The sequence below is a fragment of the Fundulus heteroclitus genome, chromosome 2 (genome assembly GCF_011125445.2).
Source record: "Fundulus heteroclitus isolate FHET01 chromosome 2, MU-UCD_Fhet_4.1, whole genome shotgun sequence".
Lineage (NCBI taxonomy): Eukaryota > Metazoa > Chordata > Actinopteri > Cyprinodontiformes > Fundulidae > Fundulus > Fundulus heteroclitus.
This window is the reverse complement of record NC_046362.1, coordinates 12,632,331-12,657,160: the sequence shown is the minus strand read 5'-3', so window position 1 is coordinate 12,657,160 and position 24,830 is coordinate 12,632,331. Positions and strand designations below refer to the sequence as shown.

Below are 24,830 nucleotides of genomic sequence, written 5' to 3'. Positions count from 1 at the left end.
TGTCCTAATAAGGGAGATAATTTATCACATTCTCTTGTTTCTATAAAGTTATTTTGTTCACTTTTCATTTTATGTTTTGGGTAGATCTGTGTAATTTCCCTTTCCCTTAGTTTAGTGACATGCATGGCAAATTCGACAAAATAATGAGTTATTTATGTAGTTTTCTTTCTGTCTTTCTCTTTGCTTTTCAAATCATTTACTTGTGAAGTTTTTGTGGTTGTCGGACTTTGCCTGTATGAGCCCATGCAGCTGTTGGTCAGAGGCCTGTAGGCCAGAGGGACCCGCAGCCCACGAGCTTCAACTCAGATTGTCATGGAGCTTCTTTAATGTTCATGAAACAATACACTCCCTCTGTGGTTATTATGAACTGCTGGACATGACTGCTCAGTAGTAGGAGTGTTGGTTGTAAATAAACCCAACAGGAATAGATTATTATTCTTATTGTCTAATATTTTAAATAATGCAGCTGCACCTAAAAAAAATAAAAGTGCATGACCCAAGAGGTGTGACACTCCCTAAACATCCCATTAGAATCTGGTTTCTCCCTTTTGATTCTCCTCTTTTGGACATCTATTACAAATTTGGAAACAATGTAAGCTTTTATGAAGACAAATACAAAAAGTCAGATTGAGGTTATAAAACAATATCCAAATCTTTGATGTTCCATCAAATCCATGATATTTAAAAGGAAAGCACACGGTACCACAACAAACCTGCAGAGAGGGGTCTGCCCACCAAAACTCAGACTGGGCCAGGAGGGCATTAATCAGGGAGGAAGCACAGAGGCCAAAGGTCACCCTGGAGGAGCTGCAGATCTCCACAGCAGAGACCGGCGGATCTGTCCACAGCACCACAATAAGCCGTACACTTCACAGAGCTGGGACTTCATGGAAGAGTGGCCTGGAAAAAGCCATTACCTGGTGTTTAAAAATAAGACGGCAGGTCTTGAGTTTGCCTAAAGGCATGCAGGCGACTTCCAAAATTTTATGGAGGAAGATGCTCTGGTCAAATCAGACTAAAATGAAACTTTTTACCCACCAAGCTAAATGCTGTGTGTGGGGCAAAACCAGCACATCCCTTCAACTCAAGAACAACACCCCCACAGTGAAACATGGTGGTGGTAGGATCCTGCTGTGGGATGTTTTCAACTGCAGAGACTGGGGAAGTGGTTTGAGTCGAGGGAAAGATGGATGATGCTGAAAACAGGGATACATTTGAGCAAACCCTGTCAGTCTGCCTGTGCTTTGAGACTGAGACAGAGGTTTACCTCCCAGCGGGACAATGACCCGAAGCATAGTGGTAAAACAACACTCTAGTGGTTTAACGGAAAACAATTAAATCTGTTGGAATGGCCTAGTCAAAGTCCGGACCTCAATCCATTTCACCATCCATGATTAGACTTGAAGATCAACGTTAACAAACGAAAATCATTCAACATGAAGGAGCTGCAGCTGTGGCAAGACGAGGCAAGCTTATCGCCTCTTATCCAAATCCACTTGCAGCTGGAAATGCTCTTGATGGCTCAACAAAGCACTCTATTTTTTCGTTTTTTTTTTAGGGGGGGTGGGGCGTGCCTGTGTGTGTAACAGTTATGCACGCTGAAATCTTCTGCTATTCTCTCCTGTTTGTTTTTTGCTTCACAATACTAAAATACATCTTCCCAAATGTTACAACCCCCTAAACAGGGTGGCACAGGGTGTACCACACAAAAAACTGTTGAGTAGTTAATGTCAGTAGAAAAATAAACATTTATTTAAAATTTAGGGTAAACCACCTAATTGCAGGACCTGAAATGAGAGCAAACAGGAAAGCTCAAAGCTTCAGGGTCTTCAAGGCCAAAACAACAAACAAAACCGCCCTTCTAACCATAAAATAAAACTCAGCTCTGTCTACAAGGAAAACAAAAGGATACAAAGGCTGAGGTCCCTGGCTAAACATTAACAGGAGGAGAAAAAAAGACTTGAACCCCTCCCAGCTTCCACTGTGAACAAGATACACTTGCCACTTGCCTTTTAGATGTATACACTAATTCTCATAGAAAACACACCAGACGGCACAGATCTAGTCTACTACAGCATTTGTACAGAAGATCACTGCAGTTTAAGGCCCAGGCAAAAAGGGCCTGCCACTTACGGGTGGCCCTCTTTATGCTGAACTCCAGTCTATTGCAGGGCATTCAGATTGTATTGAGTTCAGGGCTCTTCATGTTAGAAAAATATGCAAATTAAATATTATTGTTAAACATTGTCAAGACAATATCTGTTGCAGTTAACCAATATTTTTTTCACCGTCCTCTTTTCTTTCCATGATCACAATGTTCGCACCATTATCAATGAGATTCTGCATTACAATCAATAAAGTCTCATCACCCATTTAACTATGTGAAAATGTGTGATTACTTGGCACACAAACGGATAATCAGCCAATCACGTTTGTGTCTAGACGTGGTGAAGAGGACTTGATGAAGTTCAAACCGAGCATCAGAACAGAGAAGAGAGGGGGGATCTGGCTGACTTTGAGCGTGGAATAGTTGTTGACTATGGTTGGTTTCAGGCTAGTTATGTAAAGAACAAAGAGAAACAAATGGCAACTGAAATATAATTACCTTCCAAATATTGCATCCAAAAAGTCCATTCTTATTACAATAAAGCTCAACTTGGTTTTATGATGAGAATTTTTATTGTAGTGATATCTCCAGCTCTATTTGAGTCACAACCTCGGATGACTCTCCTGCCCGTCAGCTACCCTCGGTTTGTTTACCATGCCTTTAACTGGCAGCACTGAGCTGCTCTTTAGAGTGGTATTGATTGTCCTCATTCCAGTTATGGATCATCAGGGTTGTGTCGGGTCAATATGAAATCAGGAAGTGGCAGAGTTAAATGAGGTAAGGTTTTTGCCATGTTCCCAAGCACTTTATGTAATGAAAGTGGAAGACCAAGACTAAAGAAGGAAGACAAGAGCAAATAAAGTCGATCGATGGAGAAAACCTTTGCTGAAGGCTGATCTGTTCAGACTGGTGAAAGATAAAACTGGATGTCTGGTCTTGAAGGGTTTTGATGGCTGGTTCAAGTGTTGCCTCCTGGGTTTACGTCTTTGTGCTTTGTGCACTATCCCTCCCTCACCCCTTGTTCTGCACTGGCCAGCTTCTACCAGTTTTACATCTCTTAAAAGAAAGATAAAGATCTCTGTTCGAAATATTTAGAGTTTCATAAACCACTTAATTTAACCAGATTAAGTTTTTGCTAAAGAAAAAACAGTACTATTGTGCATAGTAAGAACTTACAAACTACTAAATTGTATTTTTTCTATAGTTTTGCTGAAGTGTATATATATGAGAAGTAAAATAACACAAAAAAATCCTATACTCAACATTATTTCATTTCGGCTGACCCCGGTACGATTCTGGCCTGAGGTCCTATACCACATGTCTTCCCCCCTCTCTCGAATGAGCCACTAGTGCCACAAAAACCCACAAAAATAATATAATTTTTTTTTTTAAATAGGATTAAAAGTTCCTTTTAAGTGATGAAAACAAAGAAATAAGCAAACAAAGCAAACAAAAAAGAAACCATTACGTACAATCAACGAGCACTGGATATGAATGATATGCTGTGATTGTGCATTTCAGACAGGCTTTTTCTTTGGCTATTGACTGTTTTATATCACTTTTTTCTCTATACACTATTGTTAAAATGCCAACATTTCATCACTTTTTTTGCATCCTTAACAAAAAAAAGGCAAATGTTCTTAATTTCTTAATGTTAATCAGCATTCTTTTGATTTTAAATGCTCTTCACCAACAGCCCAAAGTGGTTCTAGGCCTGGTATTTTCCTTGGACTTTCCCTTATCTATCTATCCATCCATCCATTTACCAACACGCTTACCCGGAGAGAACCCACGCATGCACAGGGAGAACATGCAAACTCCATGCAGAAAGAACCAGGGTGGACTCGAACCCAGGACCTTCTTGCTGAGTAGTAAATGTATTGAAATATAGCAGACTATATGAGCACTAAACTGAGACAGGACAAAGTAATAGAAGATATTATTAAAAAAGTATAGGGATATGAAATTTTACTTTGCACTTTGTTCCAGAGAAAAAGTGGAACAAAACGCGTATGAAGTACAACCAGCAAGGATCTGCTAAAATCATTTAAGACAACATCCCAGGTTGCATCATAGAAAACTACCTAAAAAAAAATCTGTACACTCCTAGGTAACCTGTATAGATATGTTGACTAAAAACCTGAGCACCCATGACTTCCTGTCAATGTGGAGCAATCGTGTTCTGCATCAGCATGCTCTTCAAGTTGGCTCCTGCCTGCCTCCGTGCTCTCTGGATGTGCTGACGTGGATTAGGACTACTGATGAGACAGCATTCAAGTTGACGTGTTCAAGCTGTAACCCATCTATTCTTTCGAGAACCGGCATGTAATGTACCATGACGTCTGGTTTGTCTGTTGCTGTGTCTGCACACATTTGCTATTCTCTCTTCCTGGTTTAGCGTCTATTCAGAACTTCTGTCTTAATCAAAGCTCTATCATTCACTGGGATAAGAGAAGCAACACGTGTGTATAATGAGAAGTGAGCCTTCAAAACACGTTCTCCTAAACTTATTTTCTATTGTTCAAGTAGCTTCTATCTAATATGTCAGGATTTGTTGAGAAGAAATGGTGCAAGGGACCCCTTGAACTTTTTCACTTTTTGTCTCACTACAACAACAAACTACAATGTACTGTTTTTGATATTTTAAGTGATAGGCCAACACAAAATAGGGTATAACTGTCAAGTAGGAAGAAAAGAATACATGGTATTCCCCTTTTCATTTTACAAACATAAATCTGAAAAGTGCGGCCTGTATTCAGCCTCCCAGAGTCAGACTTTTCGAACCGATCTTTCACTAAGAATACAGCTGCAGCTATTTTAACGCTACGCTTCCCAGCTGCGAACACTTAGAGACTGATGTATTTGCTCCGTCAGCTTTGCAAAGTTGCTTAAACTCTGTCAGATTATATAAAGAGCATCTGTGACCACCTTTTTCAAGTCTTGCCATAGATCATTTTTAACCTTTATAACCTACTTTGTGTTGATCTATCACATAGAATCCCAATAAGATACAATGAATTCTGTATTAGTAATGTATCTAAAAAAGAAAAAGCTCTATGGATGCTTTTACAAGGCATTATTGCTTTAACTTTCTCCCCTAAGTATGTTTTTAGTCATCTGCCGGTTGCTCCTCAGCTGTCTGGGCGTTATATTTGACAGTCTACTGCAGAAATGAAACATTCTACCTTTACATCTTATCTTGAACAGTTTGATTTTCATCAAAACTCTACAGGTGATTTAAAATGACCTGTCATGTAGTGGTAACTACAAAATTATAAACGACGTGTGTATTTCCAAATGTCTTCTTTGTTCTTCATTTTACATTTACATGGACTTCCACCCCTCTCTTACCAGCTCTTTCTGTATGATAGTCTTGGCCTCTCCCTCTGACAGCTGACCCACTTCTGTGGGTCATCTTCTCTGTAAGCTGTAACCAAGTGAGGGATGCTCTGCTGCCTCGTCTGTCCACTCATGCTAGCATCTCGAAGAGAAGAGGAACTGCAGCTCAGTAGATCCTGCAATGCATTTCATTATGTGGCCGGTTAAATTCTGACTGCTGCCCCATCTTTTCTGCTGATTTGGAAAGGAGATGGGTTTCATTTTTGGAGCAGTTGTTGGATTTGTCTCCTCAGTAAGTCTACCAGTAAAACATACTTCAGGTGATGTGTATGATTTGGCAAGAGCAGCCCCTGTCATGCATCATGTTTTATGTCCTCTCAATCACTTATTGTCTGTATTAACATAGCTTTGTAACACTTGTTTTGCAGATTCATTAACCTTGGTTCTGAGTTATCTCAAATGGTCATTTTGTTCTGTAGTTTAAGTTTAAAAAAAAAAACAGTCAGTTTGCTGATACAATTGCATACAAGCAGCAATTTCTCCCTTTATACCACCAGGAGTGGATAGACAGTTTTTATCAGGGTGATGTCAGGGTGACATCAAAAGTTGCTCTTAAAACCCACATTTTATTGTTTTGCATTATATAGGCTTATGACTTAATCTCTTAATTTGATGTACTTGAATCTGATGGAGAATCTGTGGAGGGAGCGAAAGATTAGGGTGATGTCATGGAGGTCTTCCAACTTCAAAGATAAATCATCATAGAAGTGGAGACATGCAAAAAAGCTGGTTGGCAATTATAAGCAAGATCTAATTGCTTTGATGCCAATAAAGATTTTTATTTTGATTATTGAGAAGGATATAAACAATTTTTAATATGCTATTGTAATAAATTACAAATAAAACAGAAAATTCTTACACATACATATTTTACATTCAGTATCTTTTAAGGAATGCCATCTCTTCTCCTATCAGAAACAAACTTCTTATATAAGTTATATAGGCTATAAGTCTGATAAGACTCATTTCCGAATCCAAAAAGTCTGATAGCAGTCCCTTTATGACAGATATGAATTACTGTGCTGTTGCATGAATTAATCCCTCAACACTTCCTCAATCATACACTCATCCCTGTAGTAAATACTGTGTAATAATCTTAAATCTTCCATGTATAGAACAGTGCAATCTGCATGGTTGGGTCTCCTGCCAGACATTCCCTGAGAAACTAGAATGTGCAAATAGGCATTACCAGTAGTGTGTTTGTAACATGTACAGACTATGAACTGGGCTGGGCTTGATTCACTGCAGGGGATGATAGTCCTTACAGCTTTTGGAAAGAAGCTGTTTTTGAGTCGCTTCGTTTTCGATTTAATGTTTCTGAAGCATCTACCTGATGGAAATGGGTCAAACAGTGCATTGCCTGGGTGGGTGGGATCGGTGGCAATGCCTTTGGTCCTTTTCTGGACTCATGTAGCATAAACCGTGTCCAGATCTTGGAGACGGCTTCCCACAATCCCCTGTGTGCCCCTCACCACCTGTGCTGGTGGTGGGTTGTTGCTGCTGAAGTGGTCCCCGCTGTGCTGCTTGTATCTGTGCTTTGCCTTCTGGATGCCCATTTTCAGCTCACGTCTAGCCCTGCTGTAGTCCAGTGTGCCTTTCTGCAGGGACCGCACTGTGTTGTCCACCCATGATTGTGGGTAGACTGGAAAGAATTGGCCTGTGGGGATACTGGAGCTGGGTGCGGTGATAACACGAAAAAACAAACAAACACAAGGACAAATATAAAGTGCCGGTAAGCTCAGACATCTTGGCCCTCCATGCTTTAACCTATAGGCTTGAAAGAAACAGCTCAGAAAAGACTAACGGCCTCCATTTAGGTTGCTTGTCTGCTTCTTTGACATACACTGGGAAAATCGTTGATTCTTCTTTAGCCAGTGATATTTTTCAGTTTGCACAGTCACAGCTCACTTTAATGCCTTACTCATGCTCATTATTACTGTAGTCTTTATAGACATTGTGTCCATTGGCTGCAACTCATGTATGCAACACATCTGTGGTAGTTTAAGCTAAACTCTCACAATCTTTTTTACTCTGTTGTAAATTACCAACAAATAAATAAAATACCAGTCCACAAAAAGTCAAGATGTCCATTCAAAATAGGGATGAAGCTCCGTTTTATTGTCCTCCACTCCTGTTTTGCAAAAATGGACCTTTGTGTAGCTTCATCTAACACAGGATTTTAGGTGTCATCTTTTAATCTTCTCTGCTGCGTAAACATCTTTATTGTGACTTGTTGTGGACTGGAATGCTGTCACTGGCTTTATCAAAAAGCTTGCACCAAAGATCCCACGAGACTCATAACACTAGAAAAAAAGAGCTGACAAAGGTATTAAGTTCATAATGAACCGTGCTCATCATTTTTTATGAGTCTTCTGCAAAATCCAAGGTAAGTGAAGCCTTGGTTATCCCACTTCTTGCATTTACCCGGAGAGAGAACGTTAACATCTGAATTTTACTGAAGCCTTTGTGTCTATTATCTGCTGAACGTTTTGCTTTCTGCTGCTCTCTTGCGGTCTGAGTGAACAGCAGACAGTGTCACGGCATGCCGTAGAAAATATGGTTTGCTTTTAATTTCTTTTTTTTTTGGCTTCCTCTGACATTGGTTTTAAGCCTTACTGATAGTAAACACCACTAACTTTCTAGTCCTCTTCACTCAGTAACAAAGCCCACACTGTAGGGTGATGATGTTTGTGTGACTTGGTTGCATTTGCTATGGTGTGTTTTGTAATGACTGGTCACCAGTAACATTTGACTGGTGACCAGCTGATTCTGGTAACCAGTCGATTTCTTGGTGCATCTCTAATTGTTAGCATTTTGTTTGATGGTGAGTCTGTACAATCCATACATTTTGGGGTTTAATCCAAGTTCAAGCAGCTCTCCACTCCCATACTGGATTAGAGATTGGAGCAGTGATAACAGGATGTGTTATCAATTTCTCTCTTGTTTGTCTCCTCAGAGTCGTCCATTTTTTTTAACAACTCTTGCTTTTAGCTGAATATGAAATGTGCTGTGATGTTTTTTTTTTTTCTATTTACCACTTGGCAAGTTTGAGTCTGTGCATCTTCTAATTCGCTGTGCTTAGCCTTTTCCCCTCTTCTAAGAAGAGATTTACAGACAGTATTTGTCCTCCAAGACTACAGTGTTCTTTTCACAGGACCTTTGATTATTGAAGCTTTTGTTTCTCCATGAAAGTCTTTGTTTTTGTCTCCCCTCTTTGTTGATGAGTAAACTGAGCTTGGTGTTTTAATCCTCTGAATGCTCAGTTTTGCTCTGCCTGATCGTGCTTGAAATACCACTGATCCAGTGTGCACAAAGTGTTTTCAAGCCATGTGCAATCCCCTTAGAAACCTCCAGTCTAACTGTGATTTGCTGCTGAGAAAGTCACTCTTTGCCTAGACTCACAATCTGCTTGCTCTGTCCTACAGCCTCCTAAGTAGGATTTTACTTTAAGGCTTAGAAAGATTGGATGCAGGTCTTGTGACTTTCTTAAACTTAAAAAAAAAAATCCATTCAATACAAAGTCATAAATCTAAATGTCTTCTTAAGTTTTATATATTTTCATTGTGTTAGAACGGCAAACTTCAGCCTATATTGGTGAATTTTATATAATGGCAGAACACTGTAGTGCTTAATTGTAAAGGGGAATGGAATGACAACACTTTTCAAAAATGTTTAGTTAATTAGTAAATAGAGTCCATATTAGTGTAATTTAGGCATGTTAACACAACATTTTATGATGAAAATGGAAAAGTCTGGCTGCATTTGTACTGTTCATTTACACATCAATGGCAAATGTCTGACAAGCTGTTGTATAAACAGGAACAACAGCATTTTTCTTAAAGGGAATCCCTGGCCCATGCGCAGTATGATGGAAATCAGTAGAAATTAATGCACCCATAACTACTGACTATAATTTTTAAAACCACAGAAGAAGAGAATATCAACAATGGCAGATAGTGGAGTAGTGTTTGTGCTGCGGACTCTTCTGAATATAACCAAATGTGGCTGTTTTATCATTCAAAGTCACCTTAAGCAACAGTTGAACCTCGTCATCTATCCATAGGAGAGTATTTATTAGTTTTGGCAGGTTTTAGGCAGGAAGTTTTTGTGCGCATGTTGAGTTTCAAAGAACATAACCCCAACTAGTTAAATGGTGAAGCAATTGCACAATTTTCACATCTTTGCTATTGCTGTGTAAACAGAGGCTGTAATTAGAACGTTGTCATGTAAGTCTGTTTACAGAAACTGGAAAAACATCCAGTTTTCAATTAGATCGTTGTTGTGTAAACAGGGCCTTAATCATAGTAGCCTATAAATCCAGGTGTTTGCAGAAAACCTCGTCCGTTTGTTCGAGAACCTGAGGGCCACACAGCCTCTTGAGGAACAGGCAACACAGGGAACAGGTCAGGCATAAAGTTGTGGGGATTTTAAAGCAAGATTAGTTCATTAAGTTTAAACATCTGCCATCTAATGGGGGAGATGTTACTGTTTAATCCATCATTAGAAAACAAAAAGAGGACAGTAAGCGCATGGAGAGGGACACAGTGGAAAAAGTTGCTCTGGTTAGTTGAAACTATTTAAAGTTTTCAGCCTGAGACTGGGACGGAGCTTCACTGTCTAGCAGAACAACCATAAACATAAAGATCCCAGAGCTACACTGGTAGGTTTTAGATCAAAACATACTTCAGAATGACCCAGGCAAAGTCCAGACCTAAATTCAGTTCAGATGCTGTGGCGGAACTTAATGTTCAGACTCTCTATCCAATGCGACTTAACTTTGTAAATGTTGTAAAGAAGAGTTTGTCGAAATAGCCCAAAAGACTGGAAGCTGTGATTGCAACAAAACATGGTGTGGAAACCTATCTACGTCATAGAGGGCCGAATACACAGGCATGCCGCACTTCCTAGATTTGTAACAGGAGATTCTGCTTGTCAGTCATGCTCTAATTCGTGTTAATCATGTGAAATCCCAATAAAATACGGTAAAGTTTGAGGTTGTAGCATGACAACATGTGAAGAAATTAAAGGGGTATGAAAAGTTTTGCAGGAACACTAAGAAAGTGTTATTTAAGTGCGTTAAGGCTTTATATTGTTTATTTTCTTACTTGGATAAAAATGCTGGATCACGTCTGTGTAATGTGGAGCATAGTGTGTAAAATACTGCAAAGCTAGATTTCCATAGAAGCTGAGCAAGATATATATACTTGAAAGTAATTGCAGTGTGTGCTCTGAATTAAAAAACCCAGCGTTGCAGGTGTCGCATCATTCTTTAAAACCGAAGCTCCGGAGGCTGAAGCATCACTCTAGAAGTTAAACTTTAAATTATTCATATCCAAATAATTACCTTTGAGTTGGGTTGCCTGAGCGCTGTAAAGCCAAGCTGACTGGTTTAAAGTGTCATCTGTACGATGACGGGCGTAAAGTGCTTTAAGCTATTTTTAGAACAAACTGCATAAAGATGCCCTGTGCTGTTTCGCTGAATTTACTTGTTTTAAGGAATTAGCGGCTGAGCCTGGTCAGCGTGTAGTCATTGCTTGGTTGAGCTGCTGCTGCGGGGGGGGGGGGGCTGGGATGGGATGGGATGGGTGCGGCCTCATGCTAGAACCAGTCACTATTGGTGTTTTGACTTGCAGCCTGTGGAATTTGTGGATCTCTGTCCTGCCAAGACTCACAAAGCAGCCTGAGGAGCGAAGCAAAGCTTTCAACCCCTCTGCTTTCACAGTGACCTCCTGAGATGTCGCCAAGGCCATTGAGCTTAAGAAATATTATGGGTTAACAGATCTGCTGACCCGATTCACTGTATTTACACATTTTTTACCCCCATATCACCTTCACTCTGAAAAACTCTAGGAAAGATGCGATAGATAAAACTGCGTATTTGAAGTTGGATCTGCTGTAGATGTTGCAGTCTTTTTTTGTTAATAAGAAAAAACACTTTTTGATCTAAAACAGAACTTCTTTCTTTCATCTCTTCCAGCTGAAAGACATGATAAAACTTGTCTTTTATTTGGATGCCTCGGTTCTTATCAAGCGTGTTTCCATCACAGAGATGGAAGCATCTCTGGACGTTTCTCACTTGGTCTCGTATCCTAGAATCATGTTGGATACCATCAATCCAGGTGTTTATCTGCCTGGAGCATACCATACTTGTCTCATAGGAACAAGAACTCTACACTGCAAAGCTAAATTATTCATACTCAAGGCATGATTAGATCAAAATATTATTCTTTCAACGCAGAGGTTTGTAGATATCAAACAAGATATCTGTCATTTGTTCTTAATGGCATGTGTGGATCCATTATTTAATATCAATACAAAATAAAAGTGCAAACGGAAGTAATTGAATTTGCAATAAATTAATGAATACGTAAAACCTGAAAGATGTGATTTCTGCTGTGTTACTCTACCCCCTGCAAACATTGATTTAATTATTTTATGTTTTTTTCTGTATATGAATATTTTACTCAGGATTATGTTAAATAAGCTTTTATTGTTTATTTTTGTGTATAAAAAGGGAAAGCTAAGACAGGCAACCATTATGAATGCATTCAGCTTCCACCAACTTAGAGAAGATGTACTGAGAAATGTACCCATATTATAGATGTAGAAAGCCTATTATGCACTGTTTCTTGAACGTGAAGCTGTACTTTTTTTCTTGATTAAAGAAGAAATGACAGAAAAAGTAGAACAGATTGCCATTATTTCAAGCCAAAAACATGCCTTTTAATTTTGCAAATCTTTGTTTGCAATGTAGTTCAAGCTCCATCAGACTGGATGGAGAGAATTTGTGAACATCAGTTTTCAAGTCTGGCTACAGATTCTCAGTTGGTTTTAGATCTGGACTTTGCCATCATCGCTATATTTCACAAATTTTCACTTGCAAACGTTGGAGGTCTTCGGAGAACATGCTGAGATTAAAGGACACACCAGTGGACTCTGTCTACAAAGCAGGTGATTTCTGAAAGCACTTTCTTTGCTTTGGATTTTAATCAGTGGGTATCAGAGCAGAGACGGCCAAGTACAATAAGCACCACGCTCCTTAGCTTTTCCTTTCAATGTCGCACAAAGTTTAGAAATATTCAGAAACATTAGTAATATGGATACTTTTGCATTGCACTGTAACGGGACTTATTTAGCATGGTCTTGTGTGTCTGGGTGTGACCTTTCAGGCAGCTGGTGGTTTTCCATCTCCGTTTGACACATTCTGCTAATTACCGGAGCACAAAACACCCAAGTTCACCACGCTCACTGGTGTGCATAAGGCCGGTCATCTCAGCCCCGCTTCTCAATGGCTCCCTGAGGACAAGCAGGGAGTGGAACTGTTTATGCATGTGGTTCTCTTTCGCTACCGCTCAGTGGGAGCAGAAGCCCCTGCAGAGTAGCATGCAAACCGGCCTGACTCTGGACGCCTCTCTCACCACCAACCCCCGTGAATACACTCCGACTGGCAGTCACTGTACACGCAGCTGTTCAGAGCACCGGCAGGTAATATTTTGCACCTCAGTGACAAAAGGGAGAGAGCGTGGGAGTGTAGGTGGAAGAGGAAGGAGCCAAAGACAAGAGCGAGTGGGTAGATAGAAATGGCTCCTTTGAGAGCAGATAAACATGTGAACACTTAGTACTTCCTGTCTCTGTCCGACTCTGAGTGGGAAGTTAATGAGTCTGAAAGCTTCATCCTTGGCACCTGTCAGCCACGATGAAGATGAAACAGCTAGTGTAGGCCACAGCTGAAAAGAAACACTTTATTCCTCTTTAATAAATAATAGTTTATTGGAGTTTTTATGGTTTCTTTTTTTTTTTTAAGCTCCATCATTTTGATAGCGTGTACCTACCAAACAGAACATGACAACCGGTGTAGACACTCAACACTCTAACTTACTTTAAAGCCCTGTGTGGTTGTTGTACACAAGGAAAATAAAGAATAACCAATAATAATAATAATACGTAAAGTGTTGCTCATCCCGCTGTATAGGCGTAACCCCGCCCCCAGACCCCAGGACCTGGGAAAGTGACATGCTGAAACATGGAGAATGACTAAGGCAGGTGGTTTCGTCAACGATTTTTCATCCCTTTCGTCACCGAAGGTTGAGGGAGGTTTTGTGGGCCTGAACGATATTAGTTTGAGCCGCTGGCCCAAGGCGCTGACTCAGCGACGCCCGAAGCCACTGCTGCCGAGGCAGTGGAGGGCAAAATGGCCGCAGGTTCTGACGGGGTAAAGTGATGTTAGCAGCATCATTGTTGACATGCGCTAACGTTCAAATTATTCGAAATTCAATGCAAGGCAACAGTTTAACCTTAGGTTTTAAGCACAAAAGCAGGATTTCAACTAATATGCACTAATTTGTCAAAAATAATGATCAGGATATGTGGACAATACTATAAGACAACCATGATAACAAAAAAAAGTTGCTTTGGGGGTGAGTTATCATTTAAGTTGGCTGGTTTTATTTCCTCTTGTTTTCTATAAAGGACAAGATGCTGCATGTGAAAGCCATGCTTGTGATCTGTGCATTTATTGTAAAACACAAATTCATCTTTAACCGCAGCAAATGATCTGACACTGAACATTTTTAGAACAATTTGAGTACACCGACCTGACAGCCCTAACAATTCTTAGAAATGAATGTAACTGATTTTACTCTTAATTCAAATGCATAGATATACCATTTAAACTATATAATTTAAACATGTAACATAGCAATATGTTTCCCTGGGATTTAAATGTGACATGACACAGACGCTGATTTCTCTCAGCCACTCTTAAAACGAGCTAAATAGTATTTAGATAAGACAGCAGTGTGGTATCTTGTGGTCAGCAAGTCTTCATAACAACTTTTAGACACTATGTAGATGTTCAACTTTCGTTTGTGAGTGATACCAGGAAGAAGCATCTTCTGTTCTGCCGTCAAATATGAGAATGTGTGCCGTTTGCTAAAGCGTACAAGGACTTTACCTGGAGGTGTGTGCTTTAGCCAGATAAGGTTTAACCTTTCGCTCCAGGTGGGGCTGGTGTAAAACAAGGGGTGAATAGGGTGAAAAGCACTTTGTTTCCACTGTTAAGCATGAGGATTTGTAATGCTAGGGGCCTGATTCTATACCAAAGGTTTTCATGGCGCACTGAGCTCCTTCAGCACAGATGTGGTCAGGTCAACCCTCTTCCATGACCATCTCTTTCCCAGGACCTAAATCTTACAGAAATACTGTTTTTTTGGATAATTTGGTAAGATTGTACAAAGAGAAACGGCCAAAGACCTCTCCCTGCATCCTGTGATAATGTGAAATGTCACGCTTTTAGCATGACGCTGTGCTCTCTGTAGCTTTAATTTTAGTCATGTTGTTATTCCTGTTCCTTTAAATGTGGTGTAAATGACTGTGTTTTAATTAATTTGATAGAGGGGTGTCTTCCCTTTACTCTTGTGATCTCAGCCTTTTTAAAAACCGGCTTAGTCGAACCACTCTGCAGCGATAACAACAAGATTTGCGTCTACCGGGTTATGTTCTCTGTTATGACGTCTAATGGTGCTCTGCAGTAAAGTGCAGTCAAGTTTTTTTTGTTGTTGTTGTTTGAGAAGAAACAGACCTTGATTTGACCGTACCCCACTTAAACAGATTCTTGGAACAGTAGTTAGCAACTCCCACTCCCACTTGAAGTGGCTGATGAGCTGACTGCTTGGAAATTTTTTCCGCCGTGAAGAAGGCTGACCCCGGCAAGGCTTCCTGATTTATGAGAAGAAAATAGCAACAAACAACGCGGCCTATCAATCAAAACAAAACCGGGTTGATCTCAGCTGCAAAGATCGAGAATGAATAGCTGCACAAACGAAAGAGACACTTCAAGCCACCACTGATAAAGTTTGTTTTTGTTTTCTTTTTGGTTGCCTCGGGGTAACTGAGTCAGTCTCCGTGGGTGTGATGGTGACGTTTTTTTTTTTTTACTGCTCGTTTGAAGGACAGATAAACGCAATGCCTCTAGACAGTTTTACCGCAACTTAAAATGGTCACGCTTTGGTCAAAAAATACATTTAGATAGCTATTTCCTTTCTGCTCTAGATTGAGTCTGAGATTCACTGAATAATTCGGGAGGCTTTCTTAGTCACTTACGCTATGTTTAAAAGGCATCCTGGGGTAAATCTGTGAAACGTTGCCCTGCGGAGAGTGGAGAAACCTTTCTCTAGATAAGTAGAAACTGACAGCCAACACTTATGTAGCCACTATTTTTTTTTAACCTTTCTCTAAGAGACCTTTTTTTTATTGCTCATGGTCTTTATTTGCTATGCTCTGATGTTCAAACGAGTTAGGTTGCTGGATATCATGTAACATAACCTGCAGATAATCGCTGTCCCCTTCCCCGTCTTCCCTCGGCGGATGGCGTCCCCCCCGAGCCCCAGCTGGTGGCCATGTCCCCTGCCTCCGAGCTCCAACATTGGAAGACCTCCCTGGAGGGAAGCAGGTCCAAGTGTTATGCCTCAGCCTCCACCCCTCTGTGAAATTGAACCCTTTTTGCATTATTCATGTAAGAAGCCTGGTCAAAGCGGTTCACAAATTGCTAATTATTCATTACACATATGTTATACATGCCCCGTGTTTTCCCGTTTATATAAAATAAAGTTCGCCTTTGAGGGCTGGTTTTTTGTTGAGGCTTGGTATCTCCTGTAGGGACAGTGAAATTACTTTGAATAGCAGGAAAAGTAGCGGCAAGGAGAGGATTCCCAGTCTTTCTGCACCTTTGGTTGAACCCAGCAGGTTGATGAGCTGGAGAGCTGTTTGGCCTCTTGTTTGGGGTTGAGGTCATTGTCCGTGCTTCCACGTCCTCAATAGCTGCAGGCTCCCTGCTGATCCCACTTGATATTCAGTCCTTTCTCGGCTTCAGCCTATTGAAAGCAGCAAATCTCTTCCAGTTAACACTGCTGCCAGCAACTTGGGAGGACTTAAATGAGATCCAGAGGTAAAGGTATTGTTTTGTTTTATGTCCTTAGCTGTAGCCTTGATGTTTTTAACTAATTTATGACAGCTTTAGGTCTTGCTCATTCTCTGTTGCATCGGAGCCAAGATATGCTCATTCTCCATCATGCACTGTCTCTGTCAAGACTTGCTAAAGAATGAGCTGGAGGAGGTGTATCTACACTCTGAAAACTGTGTGGGGGGGAGGTTGTTATTCAGGTTATTTTTCATTGCAGTGGAAAAATAGTTTGCCAGCTTGCATTTATATATTGTAACATAAAAATACCATATTCACAAATACAGGTTGCATGTATGCATGACTGTGGAAGATGTAGTATGATGCAGAGCGCTAGAAATGCAGATAAGAAAGTATGCCAACTCGGGTAGATGGAAATGGCTCAGTTTAAATCAATTTCGAGGCAAATACATATGTTCAAAAGTACTTTTTTTCTGTATCAGTTTTTTCTGTTTTGACAGCAGGGTCGTACTTTTGGAAAACATGGTATCTCCATAAAAAGTTTGAGTACAACAGGGTTAAACAAACCACCAAGCAATTTTTTAGAGCGTAGCCACGTTCAGCATTAAGGCTCTGAATACCTTAAATAACATAACTCAGTGATAGAATAACGCCCTAATGTGCCTGTTAGTCATAGCTTGGATGCGCATCTTTACGAAGGGGGAATTGAACATTGGAATTGTATAGCCTTCTTTCTTAATTTGCGTTTTGGTGAATATCTGCTTTACACTTTAGATTTTATTTAAACAGTAACAATAACAATAACGAAGCAGTCCCTCCTGCTCTCGTTCATTATTGTGTTGCGCACGTTCGGTTGGGTCGAGCTGGCGCGCGGCGCCACTGACCGCTGGACCTGCAGCTTCACATCCGGGCTGTGACATCATCGCCTCTCTGGTTCCATTGCGTCCTTTACTACTGGCGCACGCGGCACAGCAGAGAGCAGAACGCGCTAGCTTCCCTGCCCCGCGCGAGCACAGCAGCAGCAGCAGCAGCAGCAGCAGCAGAGGACTGAGAGCGCTCTTTTTTTTATGGCAGACGCTTCTCTAAAGTATCAAGCTGCTGGCATCCTCTACCTTCCACCTGGATACGACACATTCCCTTTTTCCTTCGCCTGTCTGCTGTCGCTTGCCCGGACAGCCTTGGACATTCGTGGAGCGTTTCTCTTTGTGAGTACTGACTCGGGGCTTGCCCCCCGACGCGACAACAACAGGGGGCGTTAATTGTATTGATTGTGATGGTCGTTGCTAGCAGCGAGCTACGGGGATGAGCCCCGTGATTGCTGCCTGTGATGCGGCTCCATTCAGCTCGCACCAGGCCCCTGGTTAGCGTTTTGTTTCGGACATGGCTTTGTGTACAAACAGCTTCGTTGCCGGCCAGAATGGGGATTTTCGTCTCGCGTTTGCCAGAAGCACCTCGTTATTTTTTTGCTGACTGCGTATCCTTCAGGCTTGCGTTGTGGCATAAATGCTTTATCACGTTCCTTTGACGTTTTGGCACGTCTTAATTGCTCCCCTACAGTTTTTTGTTATTATGTCTAGGCTTAGAGAAATAATGTACATTCACGGCTCTAGTTTATTTGTATTTATTTATTCAAATCAGCATTTCGAACCCGCAGTGCCTAGAACGCAACCAAAATAAAAATAAAAATATTTAAGACCTTTAAAACTGTAAACATTGTAAGGTTTTTAGCACTATGCATAGACTACTAAGGCTTTCTGTTTGTTTTTAAATTGCATGACTCGGGCACGTTGTTGATGTTGATTCACATCTGGTTTACGTCTCAATTTAAATCACTGGATATAAATCCTGATTTAATAGACAGTTTGGTGCAGTCGAAACCGAATTTCCATATTTCTGAAGTGTTTGCCATGCCCTAACTGCAAGCAGTCCTGAAAGCGTTGCTGTTTTTCCCCCCATGACTCCATTCCAGTAATCTGCATCAGATCCCAGTTCCCTTTCCTTACAGTGCTGAACTGCACACTGCACTGTGGTTTTTTTTTTTTTTTTGTGATCCTTAAAAGCTTGCACCTATTAATCACAGTCAGTTAGGCTATAATTATACTGCATTGAACTACCTTTCCTGCTCTGGATAAAACTGACCTCTTGTTAACCTCCTGAATACACAGAGCATCCGTGGCACAAACTAACTTAACGTTGCATAGCTATTTTGATGTTGTATTTTTGACCAGAAATCCTGGAAAGAAATAAACATGTGATCAGCTGAACCTGCTCCTCGTGTTTTTTGGACGATGTTTGCACTGCTGTCATCATGTGTGAGCTGTGGTCATGAGCTCATCTGGGATCATCTGGAAAACAACCCTTTGTTTCCCACCAAGTGCAATGCTTTGGGTGGGTCTGGTTTGATTAGGAAGATTTGATTGACATAATTTATTACTGGATGCTTGTGGAAAGCATTACGAGTAGGTTGTCAGGCAGTTATTATGCGTTACACACTGTACTGTAAAGATTTTCACACATGCATGCGCCGGTGTTTAAAACACTTTCTGCTTTCACTTCTGCATGGCTTTAGTGTGAGGCAAAAAGAGGAAAAAAGAAATTCTTGCATCCTGTTTGGTAAAGTTGATATGGGTTTTAAGTTAAATAATAGCTTATGGAAAAGTCATATAAGCAGTTGACCAGTTTGTATCCCGTTTTGGCGGCTATGTGTTGGCCGTCTGCCCATTTCATGTCTGTTTACAAATTGTTTCGTACCAGTGTACTTAAACCATGCGTTAGTTCAATTGCTTTTGTGTTTTTTGTTGGTTTTTGTAAATATATTCATGAATTTTTGAGAGAATTCCTCATAAACAATGCTCAAATTCATGAATGATTTAATCCAATTATATATTAATATGTTCATTTAATTATGAGCCCTGATCCAACCAAAATACCTCTGATAGATCACCCACTGGTAGATGGCATTTGTTGGGGGCATATGCAGTAGACATGTTTCCTTACAGAAGAGTATGAGGAGAATAGAAAAAACAACATTTTAATTCATTGCTTCTTAATGGTGGTATGAAATGTACCACTGGTGGGTTCCAAATGGGCCATATGTGACATATTCTGTCATAGATGGCCCAGTTTTATACCCAATGAAGTCAGATCTGCCTTTTTAAGGCAGAATGACCAGCACCCCAGGTATCTTTTGCTATTAATCCAGATTAATTGGTCCCTGAAGCTGATGCCAATATTTAGTCTGAGCCTCCGAAACCAAAGTGGGCCTTTACCATATTAAAAAGAAACATCAATCTGCAAAAAGCACAGAGATTTATGCCATCACTACTTTTGAAACCTTTCAACTGTGCACTGTTCAGTCAAAATTATGTCTAAGCCCTGGTCCATGGACATCTAGGCTAAAACTGGTATACATTTGTTTAAAGTTAAACCTTGTTTTCAAGTTCTAAAATAACTTTTTTATTGTTTTTTTTTTTTATTTGAATTCAAAAAGGGAGTGAAATAAGCTTGACTCAAACTCAGGACCTCTAGATTATTAATACAACATTGTGTCCTGTTGAGCCATACGCTTACATACGTGTTTAATAAAAATCCAGGACTTTTCCTGTGTACCAGTCCTGATGATGACTGTTTATTACTGCAAATACAAATTAAATCCTATTTATCATCTAACATGGAGATACTCTGTCATCACTGCGTTGCGAGCAAGTTGGTCACAGATCTGCTGAAACTGTGAGACGGCAGCTGTCCCAGTTGAAAATGACAGTTCTTGCTATGAAGCGGTCACTTTTCTTTTGTAAAACATTCTCCCTTATTTGCACATGATAAATATCTGCTTATTTATATGCGATTGCTTCATCGGTACTATGCTTCTGGCTATACAGAGAAAACGTCTTGTTAATGAACAGCCTGCAGAGCTTGAATGTTCAAAAATGCTTGCACGCTACAAATAGTGAATTTGTCGTCATATTTACCACTATTCTCTTGACTTTTTTCATATTTGCTCTCAAATAAGCAAAATATGACAGACCACAGTATCACAACTGAAAAATGGATGAAATGAGTTCATCCATATTTAATGAAAAGAAATGGTTTTAGCTTTTTGTTTTGAGCATTTGTATCTTTTGCATGATTTACAAGCTTTCTTTGGTCCTTAAACTTGTTAATGAACATAAGATTTGTCAAGCATTAATGTCAATTTAAGATGGAGTCCTGTGTAAACAAGGTTTACATTTAGCCTTAAAGTTTAAATCTGGTCAGTTATGGAAGCTGTCAAGTTATGTTTTTTGTTTTCTCAAATCATGCACAGGCTCAGTTTCTGTAACAAGAAGACCTCGGCTGGGAGAGCATAACCTTTCCCACCCACAAATTAGCCTTTTCTCTTTTTCCTCTAACAGCAGCAGACCGAAATGCATTTAAACTATTCTTTAGTCTAAATCTGATTACACAGAGACATTTGTTTTGGACATTGCGTTCTGCATGCCCGACTGCAGTCGTCTTTAACGGGGCTTGAGTTTGAACGCGTAGTCGAAAAGGAGAAGTTTCACAGGCATCGAAAGCGAAGATGGAAACCTTGTTGGACGCTTAAAGGTGGGAAGTTGAGTTGTGGTTCATCATTTAGACGTTACTTTAAGGAACCCCTCACTTTAGTCGCCTGAGGAACAGCTGCCTGATCAGCTTAGGTCACAGAGCTGCTCCCTTCACATGCCTTAAAGGGCCGTCATAGTTGACAAGTTTCGAAAAGATATATCTGCAAACATTTAAAACATTTAGTTGGCGTGTGGGATTCTTGCGCAATCGTTTAAACATTTTTATTTCTAAGAACAGGCTAGACAGATACACGTTTCAGGCTTTTTGCTAAACGTATTGTAGGTTTTTATAATCTGCTTGCTGAAATCTTTGGGCCTATCTTCCAAATAAAAAAAAAAACAAGTTTTCAGAATCTTATTTTTGATGTGTAATTGAAGGATTGTCTGTCAGTCATGTTTAATATAGCTGCACGTTTTGATGGGCTAATCTAAGTCAATAATTCCAAAAGCTCCTCTTTCTAATGCTTAGTAGTTAAGGCTTGATATCATGTTTACCTGCAGCTTGATCTTTCATGGACTGTGTTTATAAATTGTTGTGCTCAAGTCTATTTAAGCTTGACTCATTCAGAGCAGCTCTCTAAATGCTAGAAGGCCTGCCAGTTGTACCCCCAGAGTCCTCGCTGGTTGACTTCAGTTTCATTCTCCTTGGAGAGAGCAGAGCCTGTTTCTATGGATTCGCGGGTCGCTTGATCGCCTGTGTCACCTTGACCCACTTTGCACGCGGCCGCAGCTGCTAGGAACGAGACGCCGTTGTAATTGTATGAGGACGAAAACAAAATTGGATTTGTTGGCCAAATTGCCAGTTATGGTGTGCTGTTGAATTTAAAGGTCTAAGGTGAAATCTTAACGGGCTAGCAGCTGAAGAAACAATCTAATCCCTGTTTGTCCAACAGATTGAGCCTTGGTTTAACACTACTATAGTCTAATAGATATGTTGCAAGGTTCTTGAAATATTACCCTCTAGATTACGAAGACAGCCCAAAAACGTCCCAAATCATAAGCATTTGAGTTCCCTTATTATGTTATGTTCCCAGCTGGCTCGTTTTAGAAAGATACCCAATTGGGGAGGGCATCATTCATTCTTTTATTAACTGAAACAAACATCCTCCACGTCTTAAAAGCTAACCTGCAGATTTCAGTTTTAAGCCACTCCATATTTCTGTTGAACGTTCAATGAAATAATGTGCTGCATTATTTCATACTGTTGTAGTTCTGATTCTGGGAAAGAAAATGACAGGACTAAAAGATCAGCCTCGTTTTCACATCGAGGCTTGTGACTCATCATTTATCTGATTTTGTTGAACGGAAAAAAAATTGCGTCAAACGAGTGCTGTTAATTGGTGGGTGCAGAGACTTCAAATTTTGCTAGCAGTTTTAATCCATTTAATGAATAGGAACAAACATTTTGATGTTTCAGTAGTTGACCTAGTGGCCTAGTCCAGCTTCTGGCTGTCTGATAGTTGCATTTTTTTTCGTTTCACCCGTCACGTTTTCTTGTCTAAGACCAAACAGAGGCCAATCTGAAGGCCCTTTAAATACACCGCGTGCCTACAACTCTCTCTCTGCGACAGTACAGTCCATATTCCAGTTAATCCCACTTTGTGACAGCACGTTGCTTTTTGCCATGTGGCCTCTTTGCGTCTGCAAAGCCCCCCTAATGTCTGTTTTTTTTTTTTTTTTTTTTTGTCTTTTCACTCTGTGCGCCCCCGAATGCCCTCTCATAAACGGCCAGCTCTGCCTATTCAGCTTAACCTTTGTGAGGGCCGCTATTCATACTTCTGGTCAATGTCTGTGGTTCTTTTTTTCGTGGTCCGTTGCAGCTCAGCTCTTTCATGCTTGTTAGGAATGCCTACCTGATAACATGAAAGCCTGAATCAAAAGATATGTTCAGGTTTCTTGCTTTGTAATAGGATTAGAACCGTGCGCATTAACAAGGGTTGGGCTAGGGTTACAATACGGGCCGTATCTGGGGAGGTTCAGGGGGATTTGTTGAAGGGCTCATAAAGTTTTTCCTTTGCACTTTTGTAGACTTAGTTTGTGGATTTGTCTTAACTTTTCCAGTGACAACATGGAGATTTATGTTTTAAGACAAAGGTAAAGCTCAGTTTTGTTGTTAATTGTGTAGTTGCAGAGCTAAATGACAAATGTATTGGTGTGGATTCCTGATTTTGGGATTAAGTTATGCCTTTTTAAAAGGAGAAAAGCGCTTAAATATGTCCCTGTGTCATTTTATACTTCTAAATTTCAGTTTTGTTTCCATAATTCTATTTTTCCCTGAGTCTCATGAATGAAATTTAAACATAATTTTATTGGTAAGGTTAATGTTTAAATGTCAAGTTTTAATTTCTAAGTAAAGTAAACCCTACTTCAGTTTTCAGATTTACCCTAAAACCCAAATCAGGGTTAAACTAAAAGTTTCTTCCCCCAACCAGTCAAGAGATTTACAAGCCACTGTTTGTTTCCAACACCCTTCTGTGCAATATTTCTCCAGCTCAGATAAACAGATGAATGAATAAATGGAGTTTATTAAGAATCAGATGGTCATCCATTCTTTGATTCAATAAAACATTGTAAAAGAAATGTAGTAATATTTCATGCACATGTTGCCATGCTAATATTGGCTGAACAGTGCTGACGTCTGCTTGGGGTCATTTTGTTCCCTCACCGAATTCACAGGCCAACCGTTTCATACCCACATGCTGCCATTTGGACCTAGCGTACTTCAGTTTTGGCCCTGGAAACAAAGCACAGCATTGTAATACATTTTTCGTTGCACTTTAATATTTGTTACATAATTTGGCGACAAATAATAGTTAAAATAATGACGTCTCACAAATCTTTTCAAACTATTTAATGCTATGCCATTCATTGTAATCCGATCCCCATTTTGTCCAGCTGACTTTAGCAAATATGCCAGATTTCAACCTCTCGAGCTACATTTACTGTAAGGTTTTGCAGACAGATGTTGTTTACTTATAGTATAGTAGATATTAGCATATTACAGGAAATTATATTTATATAGTGGGTTTTCGATACTGGTCCAACACGGCAAACGTACAGAAAAGCGAAGTAGCTAAATGACCAGCAGACACTGGGAAGAAAACGTTCACTGGTTGATCTTCTCCGAAACTAGCCAGTCACGTAAATCGCTGATGTCAGCTCTTTTCTGCTTGTTGTTAAGAAGCAGCGCTTCAACCTTAGGTTGATGGTCTAGCTCAGCTTGAGGAAGCTCGTAGTTCAGTGTCGGCTCAGGCACATTGGCGCCCCCTACTAAAGACCTTCTGGTCAGGTTGGCTATCAGTGGCGGCGCGCTGAAAGTGAACACTGCTCCGGTGTTTGTGTTGCAAACCCACCCCTGTGGCTTTTGGGTCGGTCAGATTTATGTGCCACTTTGTACATTTATCCTCATTTGACCAGTGGGTTCTAATTTCCAACCCTGCCTAAATATTTAGTAAAGAATACCTCCAAATGTGTTTTATTTTTTATTTTTTTTACAAATATAATGAGTTTTTCCTGTGAAAACTAACATTTAAGAATCTTTTCTGAATCCACTTCACTTCTGATTTCCAGACCCCTAATTTACCCTTGAAACCTGAACACCAGCACGGATCAGGTTTTGTTTTTATTGAACACTGTGATGTTGAATGAATATTACATTTATTTTTATGATGTTCCTCCAAACTCTAGAGTCCAAACGCTTGTTGCCAAAACTCATAAAGCCCATTCTTCCTTTCCGCTGTGTACGGGTTCATCTTAGAGCCTCCTCGTTCACTGTGGTTGCGCCGCAGCTAAAGGGGTGCGAAGGATCAAAGACCCACTC

General features: G+C 40.2%; 1 protein-coding gene across 21 annotated transcripts in view; it reads left to right on the top strand.

Annotated features, from left to right (window-relative positions):
* LOC105938538 (pleckstrin homology domain-containing family A member 5) overlaps positions 1-24,830 on the top strand; it is a 110,691-nt gene that overhangs the window by 33,429 nt on the left and 52,432 nt on the right. The window contains exon 1 of one of the 21 annotated variants that reach the window (XM_036147994.1): positions 18,794-18,812. The exons of 19 other annotated variants lie outside the window; for them this stretch is intronic. Coding sequence is in view for 1 of the 2 variants with exons in the window: in XM_036147983.1 (XP_036003876.1) it covers positions 23,079-23,104 (26 nt within the window). In the remaining variant the exon portion in view is untranslated. Of the gene's footprint in view, positions 1-18,793; positions 18,813-23,063; positions 23,105-24,830 lie in introns of those variants that run through there. One more of the 21 variants, XM_036147983.1, reaches the window with a different exon arrangement.